Below are 23904 nucleotides of genomic sequence, written 5' to 3'. Positions count from 1 at the left end.
TACTAGTGGTATGACGCGGCCGGGGATCGAACCCACTACCTCCCGCACTCAAAGCGGACGCTTTACCACTAGGCTATCGATGGGGTGTATACGGAATAGTTTGAGGTAATGGCGTTTTGAGGAGAAATGTCTTTACTTACGAAATAATGCACAGAACCATGTTTTGTTACATATCGAAATGATACGAACTGGTTATACGCCTGCGGAATAATTTCACGACGGCTCAGACTTAGTGAAACACACATGCGGCGTATAACCGATAACGTATGTTTTGTTTCACAAGTGTTGTGAGCAGAATTCCAACATATGTTCTGAAAATGGAAAGTAAAACAGTACATATATATTTACCTTCCAGTGAAAGACGCCTCCGCTCCATCTATTAATACGTGTCAAACAGTAATCGGTGGAGCAAACGGCGAGGCTAAACGAACTGCGCTTGGAAAATGTCAGGAGCTGAACGACTTCTTTGGAAATTTTCAACCAACCTCTGTTGGTTTTGATATGCAGTCAGATTTTATTTTAGACGTCACCAAATACAGCAGTAGCAGACCTAAGTTTATCAAGGAAGAGAAGTTCGGAATTACAGATACCACATTATATATTAAACGAGTTCAAATAGATGGTAATATAAAACGGTTGTTTTGTACTCATTTTTAATAGTGATGACTAAACTATTAAAAAACAGATTTAAACGAGTTCAAATAGATGGTAATATAAAACGGTTGTTTTGTACTCATTTTTAATAGTGATGACTAAACTATTAAAAAACAGATTTACGTTAATTTGAAACTTAAATAATACTTTCAGTAGTTAGATATTGAAATAAAAAGTAAATATAAACTGTGCATTTTAAGAACTTTTTATCTGTAAAAACCTTTTTTAATCAATATTATAATAATAAATTACGCTATTGAAATGTGATGCAAAATAGAAAGACTTTAGCTGTATTGTATAGCATTCACGTGACAATATCTAATTAAAAATACTGGTTTATAATTTTCGATTTCTAATATCAATTGCTGTCTGTTTAGAATATTGAAATATTAATGTTCATTTTGAGTCATGTCTCATTAATCGTCTTCATATCAGTCTATATTCTACGCTGGCTAAACAGTTTGTGACTGAAAACAATCGGTGACTTTTGTAACTCATTTTAATAATGTAACAAAATTTATCACCCGCGTTATGATTTGCAAAAGTGATTTTCTTTTCCATCTTTTGAATCTGTTCAACCCTAATTTGAAAGACATAAACATTTTATAGGCTCATTGTGATTAGTAACATATTTTGGTCGCGCAAAGATATCTTTTTGCGATTACACTAGCTACGAAATACGAGTGTTTAGAAATATATTTGTAATTATTTCAACGCAGACAATTTTAAAATAACTAATGAAATTATTGCACTCGGTATTGATATACTGCTACAAGATCAATGCCATATCTTTCTTCGTCTGAAATTACTGCACTCGGTATTGATATACAGCTACTAGATCAATGCCATATCTTTCCTCCATTTAAACTATTGCAATCGGTATTGATATACTGCTACTAGATCAGTGCCATATCTTTCCTCCTTTTAAATTATTGCACTCGGTATTGATATACTGCTATGAAATCAATGCCATATCCTTCCTCGTCAGAAATTATTGCACTCGGTATTGATATACGGCTACTAGATCAATGCCATATCTTTCCTCGTCAGAAATATTTGCACTTGGTATCGATATACTGCTACTAGATCAATGCCATATCTTTCCTCGTCAGAAATTATTGCACTCGGTATTGATATACTGCTACGAGATCAATGCCATATCTTTCCTCGTCAGAAATTATTGCACTCGGTATTGGTATACTGCTACGAGATCAATGCCATATCTTTCCTCGTCAGAAATTATTGCACTCGGTATTGATATACGGCTACTAGATCAATGCCATATCTTTCCTCCTTTTAAATTATTGCACTCGGTATTGATATACTGCTACTAGATCAATGCCATATCTTTCCTCCTTTTAAATTATTGCACTCGGTATTGATAAACTGCTACTAGATCAATGCCATAGTTTTCCTACTTTTAAATTATTGCACTCGGTATTAATATACTGCTACTAGATCAATGCCACATCTTTCCTCGTCTTACATTTTGTTTCCTTGCAGCAACACGCGTTACAATTAAGCTGGAAGTCTTTAACGGCTATGGAAATAACACTTAAAGCAAACAGTACGCGAGTTTTGGTATTGAAAAAGATATCCTGGAAGTGAGAGATATAGTTAAGTAAATATTAATATAAGATATTACTTGCAGCAATGTACAAAAAAGTCACAGTAGACTATAATATATAATTAGAAAAGGTAAGCATTAAACTTTTCTTTTATTTTTGAATTTTCTGCTTTAAAGACATTTCTTTCATCTTTTTAAATGAATACACAGGTACACAACAAACACTTGGTACATTCAAGCAAAAGATTGCCACAAGTCAAAGTACAAATGTCGAAACCACAGTAGCTCATAAGAACAACTACACATTGTCTCAACCTAACTACAAGCTCACAAACGGAGATAGGTAACTAACTTCTCCTTTCCCTCTATAAGTACGCAATGACACAGCGAGTAATGAGAGATATGTAACTGAAACAGTCCGTCTCAAGTGGCATGCTCTAATCTCTGGCCTGGCCTGGCCCGGCCTGGCCTGGCCTGGCCTGGCCCGATGAGCCCAATTTTCGACTAGGCCGGGCCAGGCCAGGCCAGATTTTATTGTACATAGAGAAATGAATGGCATAAAATCTAAATATACAATTACAGTAGCAGGCAGTATTAACCTGCATTGTTTACTTGCTGCAGGTCAAACAAAATGAGAAACCAATCCTCTGGAGAATCATTAATTAGCCGTCATTCATCTTATTTGAAATACAGATTTGCACTGAAGAGAATGGTGTGACTAAATGGTAAATACCCATTTTTCTGTGATTAAATTATTTAAAGTCAACTTTAACACTTGGTTTTAAAACTAATGGCTAATTTCATTGATAAGTTTACCTGCTGCAATATAACTGAATATTTGCATGCAGTGAATGCAACTCTTTGGGAATTGTAATTACAGGTTGTGTCCCTACTATCCTTAGCTGACCTCTTAACTGTTCAGATGAACTTTTAATGTGTGTTTGGTTTAATTAAGCTGATGTTCAATTTATGGAAGAGTAATGAAAATAATATTCATTGTGGGACCTCTAACTCATTGTCAGGGTGTTGGCATTTTAAATTGTTGATATTTTTCTTGCACAAAAAATGATGGTGCATTGTGTTAATGTTATTTCTATTTAACGCTAAAAGATGCTCTTGAGCCTGTTTCACAAAACTGTAGGATTTTTTTCACATACTTAGATCAATATAAAACAGTCTTACAAAAATATTCAGTATTTGTATAACTCCAAAATTTATTTATCGCTTCCCTGCATCATACTATCCCAGATCCTAGAACGGAGATAGCATTATTTTATAAATTGAACGTTGTTGTTCGTTAGTATTGACAGGTGCTACTCATTAATCTTCGCCAATATTTTCGGGCGTTTTCTTTATTTTACACCATATTTGTAACCTGAAAATATCTAAATTGACCAAAATAACATGCATAGTTTAATGGCACAGTGGCGTAGTGATAAGTTCTCCGACTTTCACGCATGTTAACGTGGGTTCGAATTCAATTCAGGTTGTTTTCATTAAATCAATATAATGTCATTTTATTGATACTGTTTTTATTCTTACAACAATTTATGGTAATAACTTGTATGTAGAAGAATGTCAAATACTTGTGTATTTCTTTCAATAAATTAACAATAAATCACGATAATTTTCCTGCATTCTAAGTTTACAGATGAAATTAAAAAAAAAAGATAATGAAAATGGTCAAACAGGTGTCTCGAACTCACAGTCCCGAGATTGGTAGCTGAACGTTTTGTCAGCACAACTATATCTGCATGTACGACCTGGCGGTAAAGAAATGTTTATATTTTATTTGGTTTTCAATATTTGTATTTTTATTTATGTTTGGGCACCGAAAATTTATTTACGGAAGCATACGGAATATTCTTGAGTGGTAGTTCAATAATTTCGGACAACACTAAATAATCCTCAATACTATTATAGACAAAATAATAATAATTAGTTAGGTGATTCAACTGCGGGAAAACCAAGCCACCAGTCAAGAGTCAATTGAGGTGGAGATCCCCTGATAATAGTCGTAACAATTAATCAGGCATCACCTTTAAATTAGACTTAATAGTTATGTTAGCTACAGGCTTAATCCCAGGTGTATAATTTTACAGAGTGGGAATTCAAAATGTATTTATATAATGTCTGAAATATCCAAACTTATTCCTCAATTAATAAGTTCCAAAAGTCAGATTTTAAAGATGCTATAGAAATCACTTTCACCTTTTACAAAATTGAAATCTATGGCCTGGCCTGGCCTGGCCTGGCCCGGTCCAGTCGAAAAATGGGCTCATCGGGCCAGGCCAGGCCGGGCCAGGCCAGGCCAGAGATTAGAACCTGCCGTCTCAAGTTGAGATTGGAAACTAAAATATTACCTCTAGCACATCCTAAATTCATTTTGACAAATCCGGAAAGTAAGTAATCATATATGGTCTCACCAAAAATACAACCCGACAAACGGCAAAAAGTAACCATATAAAGCGGCATACCTCATCCTAAATGAACGCCGACAAACCAAAAGTCTCGCTTTAAATACACGCTGGTCAAAGGTGTCTCGTGCCGACAAAGTATGGTAAATAGATTTATGCTAAATGACGCTGGGAAAATTTTAAGACTCGCTTTAAGTATAAGCTGGCAATGGCAAAAGCTGTTTCGTTCTTTCAAACGATGGCAGACAGTTTCATCCTAAATGATCTCTGGCAAATCGTAAGTCTTGCAAGCGAGCAAATGCTATCTTGTGCCGTCAAACGATGGCGAGTAGTTTCATCTTAAAGTGATGCGGAACAATTGAGACGGGTAAGACTTTGATAGACAAAGTAATGATCAAACGTACATTATTATTAATGAAAAAAATCGATATACCTGAAATTTTAAAAAAGTGGTCGAAACACGTTCGGTGAACAAGTATGACATGTTTAGGTAGTGGGCCTGTATCGACAATCAATGATTTCAGTCCAATTTCGTTTTCTTCATGTGTGATTTCGGTATTCTCTGGTTATTTTCAAGAAGTCACTGCTCGTATGAAATACATTTATGACCAGAGAATGAGGAAATGAGAGACAAAAAATCGATATCAGACCGAAAAATAACATACCCGGTTACTTGCTATACGCTTTGTGTGTATATGGGGCGCTTATTACAGCTAATATAAGTTACGTTAACAATGCTATACGCATAGTACCATAACATTAAACAAAAAATATCTTTAAAAAAGATGATCGGCGAATTGTAATAAGGAAAGAAGTTTATGAATTTTTTATCTAACATTCATCTTTCATCTAACACAGCGTAGCACAATCAACAGAGTGAAAGAAATTGACACTCTCGTCCAATCAGGCAGAGTGTTACATAAATCTTCCATTTTGATAAATTATCTATAATGCGTTATCGAGTATTTTGATTTGCAAACTGAAGTCACGTGGCATAGGTAACGAAAACGAATTTAGACGGCGTCGCCGAAAAATTTAAGAGCGGAACGAACCTTATTCTGACTATGAGCGATACTATCAATATCAGTTGATACATAGAATCAAAGGGGTAAATAGCTTAACTTACAATTTGTACAGAAAGCCTTGTATGGTGTTCATTTCTAATATGCTTTTTATCATTTGCATTCTTTCCATGGAGATATTTACATACATTAGTGACATTTTATGATAATTTGGACCATTCAAACCCTGTTACGTAGTTATGATAATTTAAAGAATTGAAATATTTCAAGAATTAGTAACTTTTTTTCCAAATTATCTGTTGATTACGTGTACAGTTCAAGACCAGTCTGGTTGAACTATTTTATACCAGACTTAAACGTTATCTATATTTCCTATTAACGCTACGCATAGGCAGTATCGACTACTTTAATAAGATTGTGTTCAAGACATGATATGTTGATGACATGTAACATTGAAAACATGTAGTGTTGCATACTTAAGACATTATAACAATGATTTGAATTGCAACACTAACCTTAAATATTGTTGCTTTAAACTTTCAGTCAAAATTTGCGATGTTTTATTATCTCATTACAAAAGATCCTCTGACTATTATCAATACTCGAGGTTGGAATTATAGCATTTGTTTTAATAACAAAAAATCTTTAAGGTTTGTAACCTGCTGGCTATTGTTTCAAAGGTTGTGTGTTCAGTTTGAGGCCCGTGGTGGAGGATACGTAAAGAGAAATGACTTCCGTACTCAAACAGTGAAAACCCCGTTACCGTACCAGAAGACTTCAACAACGGAAACAGTTTGCTACCGATATGATGATGCCAAACCTCAACACTGTCTGGTGACCAGAACGTGTTCTCTTGGAGAAAAAGAGCCTATTCAGATATCACATAAAGTTACAAGAACATCAATAATACCTGTATCATTTTCTGGTTGGAAAGATCCCATACCAGTTGGCGGAAATACTTCACACGCATCCGATATAGAATCATACGAAATTACTGTAAACGAAGTGAACAATGGCATAGTCGATTCAGGGAAAGTTTTCAGCTGTAAAATGAACCACACCCAGACTACTTTAACATTAAACCTGACGTCAGACTCGCCGAGGCTCTACTCAGTCAATTTAGAAGTGAAAGATGCTGCAGACAATGTTCGACAGGCTCGTCGTTTTGTTCTGTATGACAGTACTACCAACATTACATCAAGGCCAGACAAACCGTTTACCGTATCATCCGCATCCATGGCTTCAAATTACACGTGGCAGACACATCATAACGACATCTGTCTAAACTGGACGGATCATTTTTACAACCAGTTTTACATGGATAATTTACTTCTTGGAAAAATAAATTCTGCCGCTCATGGACTCATTACGGGAATATATGAACAGCAAACGGGTCTCTTACCGGTTAATGGTACCTCAAACGTGCATGGTATCGTACAATATAAATTTTCATGGAGCTTAGATGGGGTTATATCTCCTATCATTGTGGTACCAAAGTTGCTTGATCAGTTGTACTGCCATTCACTGCATCTGAAAGATGGTCAGACATACATCCTCAATATTGAGGCGATTGATATTGTTAATAACACTCTTTCCGAAAACCGGACAGTCTTTATCGACAGATCTGTTCCGCATATAAACAACATTTGGCTGATGAAAAACGGAATAAAGCGCCTCTACGTACATGATGACATTGATTTGTCCGCAATGAATATGACATTTGAGGCTTTGGATCCACACAGTGGTCTATTGAATATTGAGTGGACATTTAAAACTATAGACAGTAGAAAGGAATTAGGGTCTGGTGTAATTGGCATTGTATTGCTGGAGAAGGTAATCACATGTTTCATTTAATCATATAATCAGTAATTAGGCTGTGAAATGTAACCCGGTATTTAATAATTTTGTATCAGTAAAACAAATACTTCGTAAGTAATGAAGGTTGTTTTGAAGGGTGCTGTGCTAATGTGTTGGTTAATAAGAAGTGTAATACATCAAAATCTTAATCGTTGTATAATGCTAGAACAGGTTTATTGAATATTGTAAGATGACCGATCGTTTTTCCTATTTCACAAAAAAGGAACTGAAACTGAGTTTTATTAAGCAACACATTCACTGTTTGTACGTCACAATTATCACGTAATAGTGTTGAACGTCATAGTGGCGCGCTAAAAAAGGAAACCGCATAGAACAGGCAATTATATAATAGTTATAGTATGTGTGAGAGAGTGTTACCAGGATATATCAGAGCTAGGGGTACAGCGAGGGTATTTTTCTCTGCACATATCGTCGAGGCCGAGACAGATATGTGCAGAGAAAAATACCGAGATGTACACCTAGCTCTGATATATCCTCGTAACACACGAGCATTACATATTATAACTGTTTTATCGCACAGTTTTATCATTTAGATTTATATATTGTTTTCATTTAAATTTGTTTATTATTATTTTTACTCTTTTGATTCCCTTTCTGCGCCTCGCTGACTGAAACACTAAAACTTCTGTTTTAGAAAATGTGTTCCCCAGATAAAAGTATCCAACAAATTTATGCAGTGGTTTTAAATCTTTGCATTTCATTGGCCAAACAAATTGTAAAACTTGTTGTTTTGTTTGTAAAAAAAAAAAAAAGAAAAAAAAAACAAAGAAAAAGAAACATTTGAAAAATCTCAGAATTTCATATATTTCATACATATTTCTGAATTTGGCGATAACTATCGAGTTTTTGAAATATTCTAGTTTATTTATTCCTTTACTTTATAAATGTAGGTGTTTGTGATCATTCTTTCTATGTGAACTGTAAATTGGAGCTAAAATCATCTTTTCTTTGAAAGGAAAAATATATACTCCCTTGATAGGACCTCGACAGAGAAAAAGTGTTGCGATATATATCGGAACAATTTTACTGTGCTGATATATATCGCAACAGTTTCTTTCTAATGAAACTCTATAGAGATTTCTGTGTTGATATATATCGTAACAGTTTTGTAAAATATCAGCACAGATTTTGTAGTATTAATGTATGTTACCATGTTTAACATACTGCAAAGATCAAAAGAAAACTGCCGCACTATGCGATAATTGATGGATATCTTTAATGATGTAGAAAAATTATCCTTAGAACATAAAAAACATGTTAGAACCGTTCAGGTGTGAATATCACTTTCGTTATATCGCATCTGACCGCCAAGCAATCATTTTATTCAACGGCTAAGCACTGTTTGGGATATATCATGTCTTAAATATACAAGACAGATAGAAAGGTTTCTTTGTAGAAAAGTTGAAAACATAATAGATAGTGTCAAATACTTGGAATACTACAGAGACTTTAAAGTAACCATAACGCATTTATTGATATTTCAATGCAAGTACATATATAATGTGTCCATCATCCTTTCTATGTAACAGTTGTAACCAGTTTTTTTATCACAGTGTGTATTTCTTCTTGTAAATGTTTTAAAGGGCATAAACTAGTTAAATTCTATATTTTTTGTGTGTGTGAACATAAACTGTCTAATTATTTTACAGGAACATTGTCCAAAGAACCAAAGCGATAGCTGCTATTGCCCGGATGTGGGAAAATGTGAACATTTTAAATACAGTATTCCGTTAAACAAATTAGTTCAGAGCAACAAACATATAGGCAACCACAATCGTAACTATATGTTTACAATCAAAGTTACTAACAACGCAAGACTGTCAAACATTGAACATATTGATATCTTAGTGGATGATTCACCACCTGAACTCGGAGTTGTGTATGAAGGTAAGTTTCATCATCTGATAAAAAGCAATCAAATATAGATGATAAACCTTGATAGCATACAGTAAGGGTAAAAGTATTTTACAGTTACAATAAGAATATGATTTATAGAACGTAAAATATTAAAGTTATGGCATTCAAAATATCCACCTTTGTTTCACTTTCAAACAGGTGCTATAGGTACACATGATATAGATTACACCAGTGATAATAGTTATATTGCACGATGGCACGGCTTTATCGACCATGAAAGTGGAATCAAGGAATATCGCTTAGGGTTGGCTGATACATGCGTCAGTAAAGAACAGCTTATACAAAATGGCCCAAACTCTACAATTTCCGAATATACTACAGTTCTCCACACAGAGTCCTCCGTCAGAGTACGCGCCAATTTCACAGGAAAGAAGTATATTAGCATAATAGCTATAAATAATGCACTGGAACCATCTGAAGTGGCTTGTTCAGACGGACTAACAAGGGACAATGCAGCACCAATTATCCAAAATGTGCACATTGAAAGTGGAAAATGGGCAGAGTCGATATTTTGCAGTCAAGGGAAAGCTTGGATCTTAAAGTCGGATCTGAAACGGTTGCAGTTGTCGGAAACCGATGGATGCAATGAACGTTGTATCAATAATACAATGGGATCTGACGTGCTTGGACTTCTACCGACCATAACATCACGAATCAATGACACAGATGTTGATGAATTTATGTGCAAGAATCTTCCGATTTACGACGCTGAAACAATAATATACTTACCGAATGACAACATTTTTCTCAGCTGGAATATAGACAAAGGCCTAGGTCAAATTGAAGACTATTATGTCGGGTTTGGTCAAACATCTGGGAACTCTTCAGCATTAACTGTTATGGACTTTAAATCCACAGGCGGAAAACAATATTTCCAGACAAGACATATTGGGATTGGGTCTGGAGATTTATTCTACGTGCATATGAAGGTACTAAGTAAAACACACATGGAAACGGTTTCAGTAATAGGTCCCGTCATGATAGACGAAACGCCCCCATACTTCAGAGAAAAGACAAATGTAACCATCGACGGTGATATGCTGTTAGTTGGCTGGAACGATGATACTATATACGACTTGGAACAGAAGGAAAGAATTAATCAAATATATTTTCAAATAGGTAATGTCTTTGTCTTGCTAAAACATCTTGTAAGTTCTTTATAAGTAGACATGCAGTTTATTTTGATTTGAATAATATTATAAACTGTTCTTAACATATATAATGACATTATAATTTAAATTTTGGATGATTTGTTTTCTAAACCTACAGTGCATGGCGGGATGACTGCAACCCCGTTACTGGAATGGCGTTTTGATGCCTCTGAATCTTGCCCAAGATATACCGGCGGATGCTTCAAGTATCCTTTAAAGAGACTGCAACGAATAGATACAGATTTTGGACAACATTTCAGTGTTAGAGTGTATGCGTACAACAATGCAGGCCATTTTACTCTCAATGAAACAGAGTCATTTTTGATACCTTCACGGTATCCCCCTGGACATGCAGTGGTGTCAGACCTAGATCCTGAAGATTTTTCAAGTAGTGCTTATGATTTATACCAAGACGTCAATGTCCATTTCACAGCAAACAAAATATGTACTCACTGGAATGGTTTCAAACACCATGAAAATGTAACAATAGAAGTAGGGCTTGGAACAAACAAAACAGAGGCAAATACTGTTCCTTTTCAACACATAAATAGCTCTAAAGAAACTTGCATCCAGTCTTCTGAAATACATTTCAATATTCAGTACTATGTCCTCCTTCGTGCAACTTGTTCTGGTGGAAATACTATTTCGACATCAAATGGTATAACAATCATAAATAAAACAGACCTTTTGAAAAATATTGACATTTCTGTCGGAGAACATTTCATAGATGTAAAAATGAATCCTGTTGATACAACTTACTCTAAAATATGTTCTCTGGATGACATTGAAATTGGTGCAAAATATAAGCTTATTCTCTATAATGTAACACTTAATGTATCCGTTTCTTCAGAGGATATGATTTTTAATGACAGAACGTATGACAAAGGAAATTCTAGAATAGACCTAAATATTGTACCATACGTTAAACGTCCTTGCATTTCGGTAGACTCGAATATTAGTGAACACATTTCTGCTGTAATGCACAGACTAAAGTCCGACGGGTTTGTAAGTGACAATAAAATGCTTTTCATCAGCTGGAACTACAGCAAGCATGATATTTTAAATAATCTTAACTTCAGAGTTGCACTTGCAACATTTCCTAATAAAAGTTACACTACCGAGGTCATGTCGATTCCAAAAAAGTCATCCGAACATATGTCTCATAGCTTTGATTTAAAAACTGTTTCGGCGGACGGAGTGCACGCTGTGGCTGTTATACCGTGTACTAACAAACATTGTTTAAACTATACTTTGTCGCCCTCGTTTCAAATTGAACACGCAATAAAACCAGGACAAATTAAGCAAGCAATCGTTACAGTTGAAGGTGGAAAAGACTGTGTTGATATTAGAATAGCATGGCAACGTTTCGAAGCCAAGAGTACAATAACTATTTATCAATGGTCATTAAGCCGCGATTACACTGCCAACACATTGTTAACAGGGTGGAAGGCAATCAAAGGCGACCTTGGAACACAAGATTACCAAGTATGCTTTGTAAACATTAAATAAGATTATTTTTTTTAAATGTTTATCTCACGTACTTCTCTACTGTTGTCACGATATAATTGTTATATCTTGTATAACTAGCAATAGCTTGCACTATAGCTGATAACTAGAATGTTTTTATATTTTCTATTAGAATGGCTCGTTTAGACATTGCGTTATAGTTGTTTTAATAGATTTCAGTTTTTATTATTTTCTTTTTAGGCAATAAATTGTGGCTGAATATAAATCAATAAACACTACTTTTTTATGAAGAAGCCGAGATATATTAAAAATACTTATTGCAATAAACTGTCATGAAGAAAACTGAAAAGTTTTCATGATAAATATTGTCTTCTCAAATTATCGACCTTTATTACATACAGAGAAATGAACGTTTTATTCAGGTAGATGAATGCTTGATTTTACCAGTTCATGGTCATTCTACAATGTATGTGTGTGTGAAAGCATTTTCAGCGGTAGGTAATGCTGCAATAGAATGTCGGAAAACAACAACAATAATGAATACAGAGTACAATCGAGACGCCGTGTACGATATAGATATGACTTCAAAGTCATGGGCAGCCATTTTGGAAGTATGTCGTTTGAAAAGCGTAAACTGTTTTATGTGTTATGCGATAATGTTCATTTCAATTATACATAATTGTTTAGATCATATACACGAAAAAAGCATGTTAAAAAAACAAATATTTGGACGAAACGTTGCACTTTTACATTAATTTAACATTAATTATGAGTTAGATGAATTTTTTATAACATCCTTTCACATCAATTTGATGTAGAACATGATAAGAATAATAATGTCATTATGAAACTTATACTAACTACCAACTAGAAAATCACTTTAGCGTTTGTGTTATATTATGAACAGTTGATTAAATGTTTCAAAATCATTCTTTTCATTCAGATGATTCACAGTTCGAACATAGGGAGTAAGTATGCGTTACTACACGACGCGGAGGTAGACTTTGGGACTACTACAACTGTCATTTCTGGAGTGATGATGCATGCCACAGAGAGGAACGTTTCATGGTATTTAATGAGAAAAAGCGATATTACTCAACTAATCGACTGCGATAAGGACAAATATTGCGTTCTTTCCGCCACATCTGATACCGGTTTTATGGCATTTGATTCAGATCTGATCGAAAGAAACCATCTGTACTATATTTGCGCATATTCCAATGTTACACTAGTAGCAAGAGAAGCATTTACGGAGGAGCTGACTGAAATTCGCTCGTGCAGTAACGGGTTTATAATCGATGATATTCCACCAACAGATGGAAGAGTCACCGTCAGGAACACAGGAGGATTTCTATCGGATATCTCGGCAATAGATATAGCATGGCGTGGATTTGATGATAATGCAGATGTCGAGAAACTAGGTTATCGGGACGGAATCAAGTATTACTCCTATGCCATAGGTTAGTGTGAAATTCACATTATTTGTCTTTTTATTTTGTTATGTTGTGATATGAGTTTAAGTAAGTCGCACCGAAACAGTTAAGGTTATATTGAGACGGCGACTTCCAAGCTTTATTGGTGGAGGAAGATCCAAGCCGCCCTTCCGGAAATATCAGTTTGAATGATCACCTTATCCTAAGCCAGGTCAAAAGCTTCATTTTTAGAACAGCACACCATTGAATTTCAGTCTCTAGATTCAAATGACTTATAAGGGTATATTGTCTAGAATTTTATAGACTACTTTGATACAAAATATCCTACATTAGAATTTTCTTTCATTCTTTATGCTTTTATTATTATGTCAATTTTATGTTAACTCATAATTCGTTTTCAACAAAAATAAAATTTCACTATTTAGGGAATCGGCCTGGTGGCAGTGAAGTAAGAAATTACACTATTGTGGGAAATATACAAAAGATAGTTGAACGAAATATAGATGTTGTGGATGGAACAGATATATATGTAACTGTTAAGGGTAAGTAAGTTTTGATTGCATATATTTTAAAATGCTTTGCAAAAATTGTCGCCAGAGAAAAAAGTTACATGTTCACAAACATGAATGTCGCCAAGATGATATCTTAGGACAATTACTGTATAATCATAGAATATAAAAAGAAAGGGGTGTTTGTATGAATAATGAGAATACACAATTTATCAGTTGCCATTACAATCCACTACCACAGTCTCACATAGGAACAGCTTTAAAATAGTTTCGAACATTCGACCGTCCGTTCCTGTGGCAAATTCCTTAACAACTAAGCCATAGAGCAGTGTGTGCATGCATATGTATGTATTAGTTTATACGAAAGAATGCTGTTAGCATGTCACTTTTTTATTTTTCCTTTTAAAGTGTATTTTATGTATTTCGATTCAGCGACGGACCAAGCTGGACTTTCCACTACCGTAACGTCTTCACAATTAATAGTCGATACATCACCTCCGGTATCTGGAACTGTCATTTTAAATGATGCAAGAGGCCATGTCCCTTATATTAGTTCGACATTTTGTACAGTTACTCTAAATGGGTTTATGGATCACCACAGTGGTATTTATCATTTTGAAGTCGGCATCGGATCTGATGAGTTTCTTGAAAATGTTGCTACTGGGCTCGTTTACAAAACTGATCGCTTTGAAATAAATATGCAAGACCACATTCATGACGGCCATAAATATTACGTTTCAGTAAAGGTTTGTATATTTTATATCACTGAAAGTTTATATATAATTTATCAGAAGATTTATGTATAACATATCATGTAAGTTTTGTATACTATTGTCACTGGATGCTTGTATATAACATGCCAGTGAAGTTTGTTAATTACAGACGAGTGAAGATTTGTATTATTAAGTTTAAAAAAGTTTGTATAGATGTCAACGTTTGAAAAAAGTGTTATATATCAGTGAAGGTTGGCATAGTACAAATAAATATAGGTTTGTATATTACATAACTGCAATTGTTACTTTATGTGAAGGTATGTATATAACACATCAGTGTATATTTGTTTATTGCATAGAAGTGAACGTCAGTTTAAGTGTACAAATCAGTAAACGTCAATATAAGACAGTTAGTGTTACCTATCAGTGAACGTTTGTGTAAGTGTTACAAATTAGTGAATGTCAATATCAGTGTCATATACTAGTGTGAACGTTTGTTACAAATCTGTGAACATCGGTGTAAGTGTTACATATCAGTGAACGTTTGCATATGTTACATGTAAGTGCAGTTTTATATATAACATGGCAGTGAAAGGTTGCATAACACTTATCAGCGAAGGTTTCTATGCAACAATACAGTGGAAGATTTTATGTAACATATCAGAGAAGGTTTGTCTCATGTCAGTGAATGTTTATAACATAACGGTGAAGGTTTGTATATTTAACATATCAGTGAAAGTTTGGATATTTCATGTGTTTGTTTAACAAATAACATTGAGAGCTTTTATATAACATATATGTGCGAGTTGGTATATTGTGCAGTTATTTACTAAATTCCTATTTCTATTTTTTGCGTATCAGTAAAAAATATCATAGGTCCGTGCAAACACATATTGACCGGGACATGAGTCTAATATTGTTATATTATACGACCTTATCAAATGCATTCATTTGAATGGCCCATATTTTATACATATAAGAAAAAGTAATAACACATAGTCATTATCAATTTTGCGAGTCAATTTATCACTTTTTGCTGACCCGCGCGTGCACCCCTTTCTACAAGTCAAATAAGCGCATTTGAGAAGGGTACATAATATTACATATTAATGAAGATTTGTATATAGAAATTATATCAGTGAAGACTTGTAAATAGCATGTCAGTAAAGTTTTACATACAGCATGGAAATGAAGGTTTGTATGTCACATATCAGTGAAGTTTTGCATATCCAGTATTAGTTAATGTCTATATATTTCATAATAGTGAAAAATCGTTTTTATATAACGTATATGTGAGATTTGTGTATTTTATGACAGTGAAGATTTGCATATAATATATAAGTGAAGGATTGTAAATAGCAATGTCAATGAAGTTTTAGATATAGCACAGAAGTGAAGGTTTGTACATAACGTATCAGTGAATGTTTGCATGTTACATAACGGTGAAGGTTTATATATCACGTGTGTTTCATAATAGTGAAAAGCGAATTTATACAACGTATCAGTGAAGGTTTGTACATCACATATATGTGAATGTTTATTTATAACATAAATGTGAAAGTTCTTATATCTCTTATTAGTGATTTTTGTATATAACATAACGATGAAGTTTTGTAAATAACATGCCAGTGAATGTTTGTGTATTACATACCAGTAAAGATTTCTTTATTACTACTCAAACGCAAAAGAAAGTGTGCACTTTTTTAAATTTGAATATTTCCAGTTCTAAAACAATTATCCGTCTGAAATTTGCAAAGTATGTACTATTGATCTTTCTTCCATTTTACAATAAAGCCTGGTTGGAGTCAAGATAACTTTTGCACGATTTGCAAGTGCTGCCCATAGGAAATGTACATGTCCACAGGAACATGTCTTTCAGTTTTCTTATACCTTTAGTGAAAGAAAAACACGTAAGATTTCAAATCTGTGCTGTAATAAGATGTCAGGACTAAGTGAAACTCAGCGAATTGAAGCATTAACAATGCTTCAACGGAATGACAACGTTGTTTACATCAGCAGAACGTTTGGGTGCCAAAGTAATGTCATAATTCTTTTGCACGAGCAGTTATGACGGACTGGTCTAGTTGCTCTACATCATAGATCCAGCAGACATTGGGTGATAACCGCTATTCAAGAATAGAATAAAATTTCTCGTTACGTCATTCTACTGTTACGGTAGGCCTAAGCGTTGCCATATCAAACTTGAATAAATAGTAGAGGTGGTCACACGCGATATTTAATAAAATAATGTTTGAGGAACAGGCAGCGTTTTTATCATCTGACAGGAAAGAGATTTAAAACTTCCGTTTTTGACTCCTGTTAGATTTGAACAGCCAAGAATCCCCAAAAATGTCAGAAAATAATCGAACCACGTCAAATTGGCCATTAACTGCACTAAAGATTGGTACCTAAAATGACATATATTTAGACAAAATAAGTTACTTCGGAAAACATAATCTACTTTAGTTGACGAAAAACTGAGTGCACACTTTCTTTTGCGTTTGAGTATATATCAGTGAAATTTTGTGTATTGCCTATAATTGAAGATTTGCATAAGTGTTGCATATCATTGAAGGTTTTTATATGTACAAAGTATCAATTCAAGTGTGTACAGAGTTTTATCCTACCACTATGCATTTATCAGGCCGATATCTGCCTGCCGTGTAAACCTGAGGTTTATTCAGTCAATGCAGGTTTATACCGTCAATGCAACTGACGGACTTCTTTTTCAAGTAGATGTGCTATAGGCAATGTAAACTGGGCTAAGAGTTCAAAGCTCAAACATTTCATCGTTTTATGAGGACAACCACGGTAAAAAAATATTAAAAAATTAGTTCACTCTATCCTAGTAAACCTCCATACGGAAGGGTACGGTGACGGTTTTTAAAGTCTGAGTGAATCATCCTTGACTTTGTTTATTTAGAGTTCACTCATTTCTAGTTAGAAATTTACACACAAAACAGTTTTTTAAGCAGTCGTTTATTGTAATTATTAGATATAAACCATTCATGGTGGAAGGAATTTCATTATCTCACATTTTCTTGTACGAAATAGAAGTAAATTTAAGACTGCGGACATATGAATTAATCTCAAGCGTGGTTTTCGGCTGTATTTTATCCGAATCAAAACTATTCTGCTTGTTTTGTACGCAAGAACTTCAGAAGGCAAAGTATAAGACATGAAATAATGCTTTATTGTAAGGAATCGTGTGTAACTGGATGAAACAGACAAGGGGTTTGAAGGGCCTAGGAATTCACAAGTGAGTAAAATTCAGGATTATTTTTGTATAGAAAAAACATTTTGAAAGTAAGTATATGTTATACACAGGTTTTATTGACTGCAGGATAAATATATATTGGTGAAGGTTGGTAAAGGTGTGAGAATAAAAAAGAAAAAGTGTTAATTTATTAATATTTAACTTTATTCCAGGCTGTAAACAGAGCAGGGATATCATCAGCTAAAGTTTCTGTCCCGTTCATACTTGATCTGTCACCTCCTACGGGAGGTCATGTCGTTGACGGAAATTGGAAAATAAAGGTAGGGTAATAAAATTTCAGTTTTATTTGTTTAGAATGAAATTGAATACGATACAGGAAACTGACTGTGTTAAATTTTGATATAAAGCAATTCCTCGCCAATACTATGTATTCCGGGAGGAGATAGACAGAAATGTATCTTTAACAGAACATCATCACATGTTTGCCATTATTTATATATTATATTTTAGAATGATTTAGACTATCAAATGACACTGGGCTACATACAAGGGCATTGGTATGGATTTGTCGATCAGCAAAGTGGTATCAAATACTACAGAACTTGTCTTGGAACTAAACCATATATGGATAACATTGAAAAAATGGTGAATGTCGGTCTTCGCACAGGTATACCCTGTTTTGTTATGTTTCTTGCTTACAAATTGTGAGTTTAAATACTGACATTTGGATATCACTAGGAACTGATATGAATTTAGTTAAGCTGGATTATGAAAGTGCATTAATAACATACCTTTTACACAAAATATTTACTTTATTTTGATAGATATTTTATGGAATGGAACATATCACAGTGGAACGAGGTACTATATTACTGTAGAAGCATGCAATACTGCCGGGTTATGCCGCGTCCTTTCTTCAGATGGTTTAATACTTGACAATTCTCCTCCTATACATGGTATTGTAAGAGTTGGATCCGGAAATCAACATAGAAAATATTTGCCACATGGGTAAAATATTAGTGATAGTAATTCGTTTATTTCCAAACGCTTTCGGACACAAAGACCATCTATCAGTGATAATTTTGTAATTACTATGTTATTATGTTGCAACGGTACATTTATTTAGCGTAATCTACTTTTATTGCCGCAAACTTGAAGTATACGCATATGACTACCAATAAGTCAAACGGCAGACTGCAACATTTTAGCAGATCTAAATGTCCGTTCAAATAAAATGACCGCATATTATCATCTGTAGGGTCATAACTTCCTGGATATATATAGATGTATTCTTTAAATATTAGTTTAATAATTGATTTATTGAGAGCTACTAACGTAGAAGAGTACCTTTTTAAACTTATATGTTTTGATATTTCAGAGGGACTGTTCATATTCAATACACCGGGTTTGAAGATCCTCAGTCAGAAATAGATCATTATGAAACGTGTATTGGAAGTAGACCTAGAATTTGCAATATATTACCATTTTCAACAAGCCTACTGGAGTCAAGTATTATAAAGACTGGCCTAAACCTGTCAAGCGGTATCAGCTTCTACGCCTCCGTCAGGGCCTTTAATAAAGCTGGCATGCAGGTGACGTCTACGTCCGATGCTTTTCAGATCGACAGTACAGCCCCTGTATCAGTTAAGACACCTTCATTTTCCCACCCATCTAAATCTTTATCGAATATGAAGGTACAGTGGGAAAAGTCTGTCCTTCGTATGTCCTGGAAATTTACAGATGAAGAGAGTAAAGTTGCAAGTCACATAATTTCTTTGAAAACACATCACGAAGGACACACCCCAGTGGAACAACTTCATGTCGGAAATGTCGACAGCTTGACAATAAATTTAGACGAACATAACTGGCTTCATGGTGGGGACAAATATTACTTTGTTGTTACAAGTTGTAATGTGGCAGGACTTTGTGCATCTGCCCAGTCAGAAAATCTTTTAATTGATTCCACGCCCCCGCATTTGGGTGGATTTAAACCGCCAATGGCTTGGCAAAATTTTATTGATCAGAATAACAAAAAGAAATCAAGACTTATCCTCTCTTGGTACGGTTTTGCTGATGCCGAGTCCTCCATCGATTCCTACTACCTTAAAGTAAGTAGAAACTACACGGGACATGAATTATCGCAAGGGGAGATCATCATAAAATCTACAAATACCACAGACGAACAGACGGTAGTTACAATCGGAGAGCAAATAAACCCTGATGATCTTCTGATACTGACTTTATGGGCCAACAATGTCGCTGGTCTAAATAGCACTATGTCAAGAATAACCGTCTCTGCCTTACTAACCGGAAGTGGATTTGCTTCCAATTCCACAGGCATACTGGAAATTCAAAAACACTCGTGCGACGTACATTTTTGCAATAAAGATTGCACTTGTGCAATCGTTGGCAAACAATGTGTCAACGTTCATACAAATGAATCGTGTAATTCCCTGAACAAGTCGGACATAGCCAGTTTAAAATTAACCGAAATAGACGTTTACGGCGGATTGCCTGAAAATCCAGAAAATATGACCGTATCATCAGCTTGTCTTTCGGGATACTGGATACCACGCGAGAATGACCATTTGATTCAAAGATATGAATGGAGCATGGGTATCAAAGATCAACCTGTAGGGGAGGGAGTTTTCAATCTTAAAGTAGAACGACCTTGGAAAGATGTTGGCAAAAACAAACAAGCTATTTATTGTTTGCCTTCAAAAGCTGGCCTGAAACATGACACTAAGTATTTGATTTATGTGAGAGCATGGTATGCTAAAGATATGTATGCGACATTCACTTCCGCTCCATTTTATGTCGACCAAACACCACCACATCAGTCGAAGGGAAAGTTCATAAAGGACTCGGATAGTACCTGCAAGCTTGATTTTGACACGATTGACTGGATGGACTATATATCGGCTTGTTGGGATGGAGTATTTACCGAAAGACAAGGAAGAATTACCCATTACTTCATTTCTCTCGGAACATCTTTGAACGGTTTGTATACTTAATTAAACGTATAACTACCTTATTGCAAACAGTAATCACTACACAGAAGATACATCTCTTCAGAGAAATCCTTTCTGAGCAGCTATAATTTACATTCCCTGTGCGTGCGTCTTTCTCTATATCAAGAAGGGCAACTCGTTACAATGACAAACTTTACTGATATTTTAGCGAACTGAGCAATGGCAATATTCCATTGTGCCGGAGTTTGAAAAGCTCTCCCTACTTATGATAATTACAAAAATATCACCAACTACATTTCACATGTTAGTTTTTTACTGGGAAAACAATTTTAGATTCAGTTATATGACCTTTTCTAAATGCAAGTCAAAATACACTGGGTATGGATTCATGTCGAATTCATTTGTCTATTTTCTTTTATTATTCAAGTACTCCATTATGCATTCCTTGCATTTACTTACATTTTGATATAAACGTAAGAGCAGAGTAAACATATAGAATCGTTCAGCACTATGTAAATGTACGTGTGTGTACTTTGTCAAAGAGCTCCTAGCTACAACAACAACATGTCTACAACGATAGTGTTCCTATTAACAGTTTCATATTCATGGTTTTGGGGCGTTCTGATTGATGGATCATCTAATAATATCAGGGCAGTTGTTATGAAATAGTTATTCAAGATGAATTTGATATTTGTTTATCTTTATTTCAGGAAGTGACATCTTCCCTAGGACCAATGTCGATCTAGCCACTTATGTAACACTAACAAACCTTACCCTAACTCACGGAACTAGATATTTCTTTACCGTAACTGCATTTAATAATGTCGGCCTACACACCTCTATCTCCTCAGATGGATTTGCTATAGATATGGACACTCCTGTTTCAGGAGTTGTCTTCAATACAGACAAACATACAAATATGGCTTATCAGTCATCAGATACAACCTTTAACATCTCCTGGCACGGGTTTCACGACATTTACTCTGGAATAAAATCATATCATGTAGCAATAGTTAAAGATCCAGTAGAAGATTATAAAAATATTTCGTTTACAAATGTCGGTCTTCACACGAAGCATATTTTCCGAAACATAAAGTTAAAACATGGTGAATTATACAAAGGTCTCGTAAAATCATTTGACAATGCTGGTCATGTAAGTAATGTATCGGAATCTTACTCCAGAAGAATTGACCTTACACCACCGTCAGTTAAATCTTGTGAACATTTTGAAAAATATATAATTAACCAGACATCATATAAAAAAGATAAGACCATCGAATTCAGTTACAATTTCTCAGCAAATAAGTATTACGTTATATCCGGTGGGTTTTCAGACTTTTCAGTTGACAAAATGCCTGTTATGACAATTGGAAGACATAGCATTTATTTGCCGATAACTTTGTACCACAATGGGTCCGCTAAGTTCGAGTATGACTTTATGTCACCGATGTCAGGAATGACTACAATAAACATTGCAACAAACACTGAGGAGTTCCGTACGGCTACTCTGTCTGAGTTGATGGTAATGAGATGTTCTGCATTATTACCTGTTAGTGAACACGACGCTGTAAAGGTCAAACAGATCGGATCATCCAAAATTGCTGTCAGCAGCTTGATTACAGACGAAGAAAGCTCCCTGTATAAGGTATACTTTACTAATAGTATCCCTGAGAACCAAAGTTCTAAAAGTATCAGCGACTGGATATATTGTTGGTGATTATTTAAGGTTAGGGAAAACCTGACATTAAGTTAATTCTATGGAAAGCCATCATCAAGCCGTTCATAACGCTGAAAAAAATTAAAATTTGACAACTGTTGAAAAAGATATTGCAGTTTAAAATTTAAGAAAATGGTTGATCATGGATGCAGCCATTTTAGTTTGTTTACGACGTCATTTACACACTGCTGAATCCTTTATTTAGCAAGTAATCGTTCCAATAGATTAATTTTAATATGTTTCTGGAATGTAAGGTGTTAAACATGATTTCTTTCATTATAGCAGAGAAATAATTATACAGAAATAAGTGAATACATTTCAAATGTGTATCTAGAATTTTAATAAATCCGCGATTTTGTTTTTGTTGCTATAGAAACAAAATGGCCGCCATTTTGACCAAATATTTAAATTCTCATAATTTCTTATTTTTTACACTTTAAATTTTATTTGAAAATTCAATTTACCTCTTTAAATATTTAAGAAATCCCAGCTGAATAAATTAACGTGTGAATGACTTTGCCTTTTCCTTTAAATGTGATTTGCAGGTCAAATAATTCTTGATTAACCAAGCAAGCATTGCAATCCTTTATCAATTTTTAGGGTTAGGGTTTTATACTTGAAACACGATAGGTAAATACGGCAGCTGAAAGCAGTGCTGTATTTCGTAACTATTTGCAGTTGTTTGATTTTGACACTATCATCTGTTACCCATGAAAGTAACACCAAATATAAAGGTAACGTCAAATCATAAATGTAACTGTTTGAGGTCATAGCAGTAATATAGTGTCATAACCTACTAATAATTTCTTAATCATTTACGTTTACAATTTCTACATTAAACATCAACTTTCAGTGTCACTCTAAGGTAACTTAATGGTCAGAAAAACAATAAATACAAACTGCTGTAACTTGAACACTTGTAGCAGTGTCACTCTAAGGTACTTTAATGGTCAGAAAAATAATAAATACAAACTATTGTAACTTGAACACTTGTAGCAGTGTCACTCTAAGGTAACTTAATGGTCAGAAAAATAATAAATACAAACTGCTGTAACTTGAACACTTGTAGCAGTGTCACTCTAAGGTAACTTAATGGTCAGAAAAATAATAAATACAAACTATTTTAACTTGAACACTTGAAGCAGTGTCACTCTAAGGTAACTTAATGGTCAGAAAAATAATAAATACAAACTATTTTAACTTCAACACTTGTTTTTTTAATACAAACTATTGTAACATTAACACTTGTAGCAGTCATTTATCGAGTACA

At 34.5% G+C, this 23904-nt stretch overlaps 1 protein-coding gene across 1 annotated transcript in view; it reads left to right on the top strand.

Annotated features, from left to right (window-relative positions):
- The window catches only part of LOC123528459 (uncharacterized), a 51100-nt gene that overhangs the window by 20466 nt on the left and 6730 nt on the right, over positions 1-23904 (top strand). The window contains exons 10-24 of the mRNA XM_053525670.1: positions 356-622; positions 2432-2564; positions 6341-7493; positions 9188-9425; positions 9594-10574; positions 10725-12091; positions 12496-12684; positions 13017-13533; positions 13932-14048; positions 14448-14761; positions 18158-18265; positions 18456-18612; positions 18770-18953; positions 19324-20945; positions 21628-22562. Coding sequence (XP_053381645.1) covers positions 356-622; positions 2432-2564; positions 6341-7493; positions 9188-9425; positions 9594-10574; positions 10725-12091; positions 12496-12684; positions 13017-13533; positions 13932-14048; positions 14448-14761; positions 18158-18265; positions 18456-18612; positions 18770-18953; positions 19324-20945; positions 21628-22562 — 8282 coding nt within the window. The remainder of the gene's footprint in view (positions 1-355; positions 623-2431; positions 2565-6340; positions 7494-9187; positions 9426-9593; positions 10575-10724; positions 12092-12495; positions 12685-13016; positions 13534-13931; positions 14049-14447; positions 14762-18157; positions 18266-18455; positions 18613-18769; positions 18954-19323; positions 20946-21627; positions 22563-23904) is intronic.

Source organism: Mercenaria mercenaria, chromosome 15 (genome assembly GCF_021730395.1).
Source record: "Mercenaria mercenaria strain notata chromosome 15, MADL_Memer_1, whole genome shotgun sequence".
Lineage (NCBI taxonomy): Eukaryota > Metazoa > Mollusca > Bivalvia > Venerida > Veneridae > Mercenaria > Mercenaria mercenaria.
This window is presented reverse-complemented; position numbering and strand designations above follow the sequence as displayed.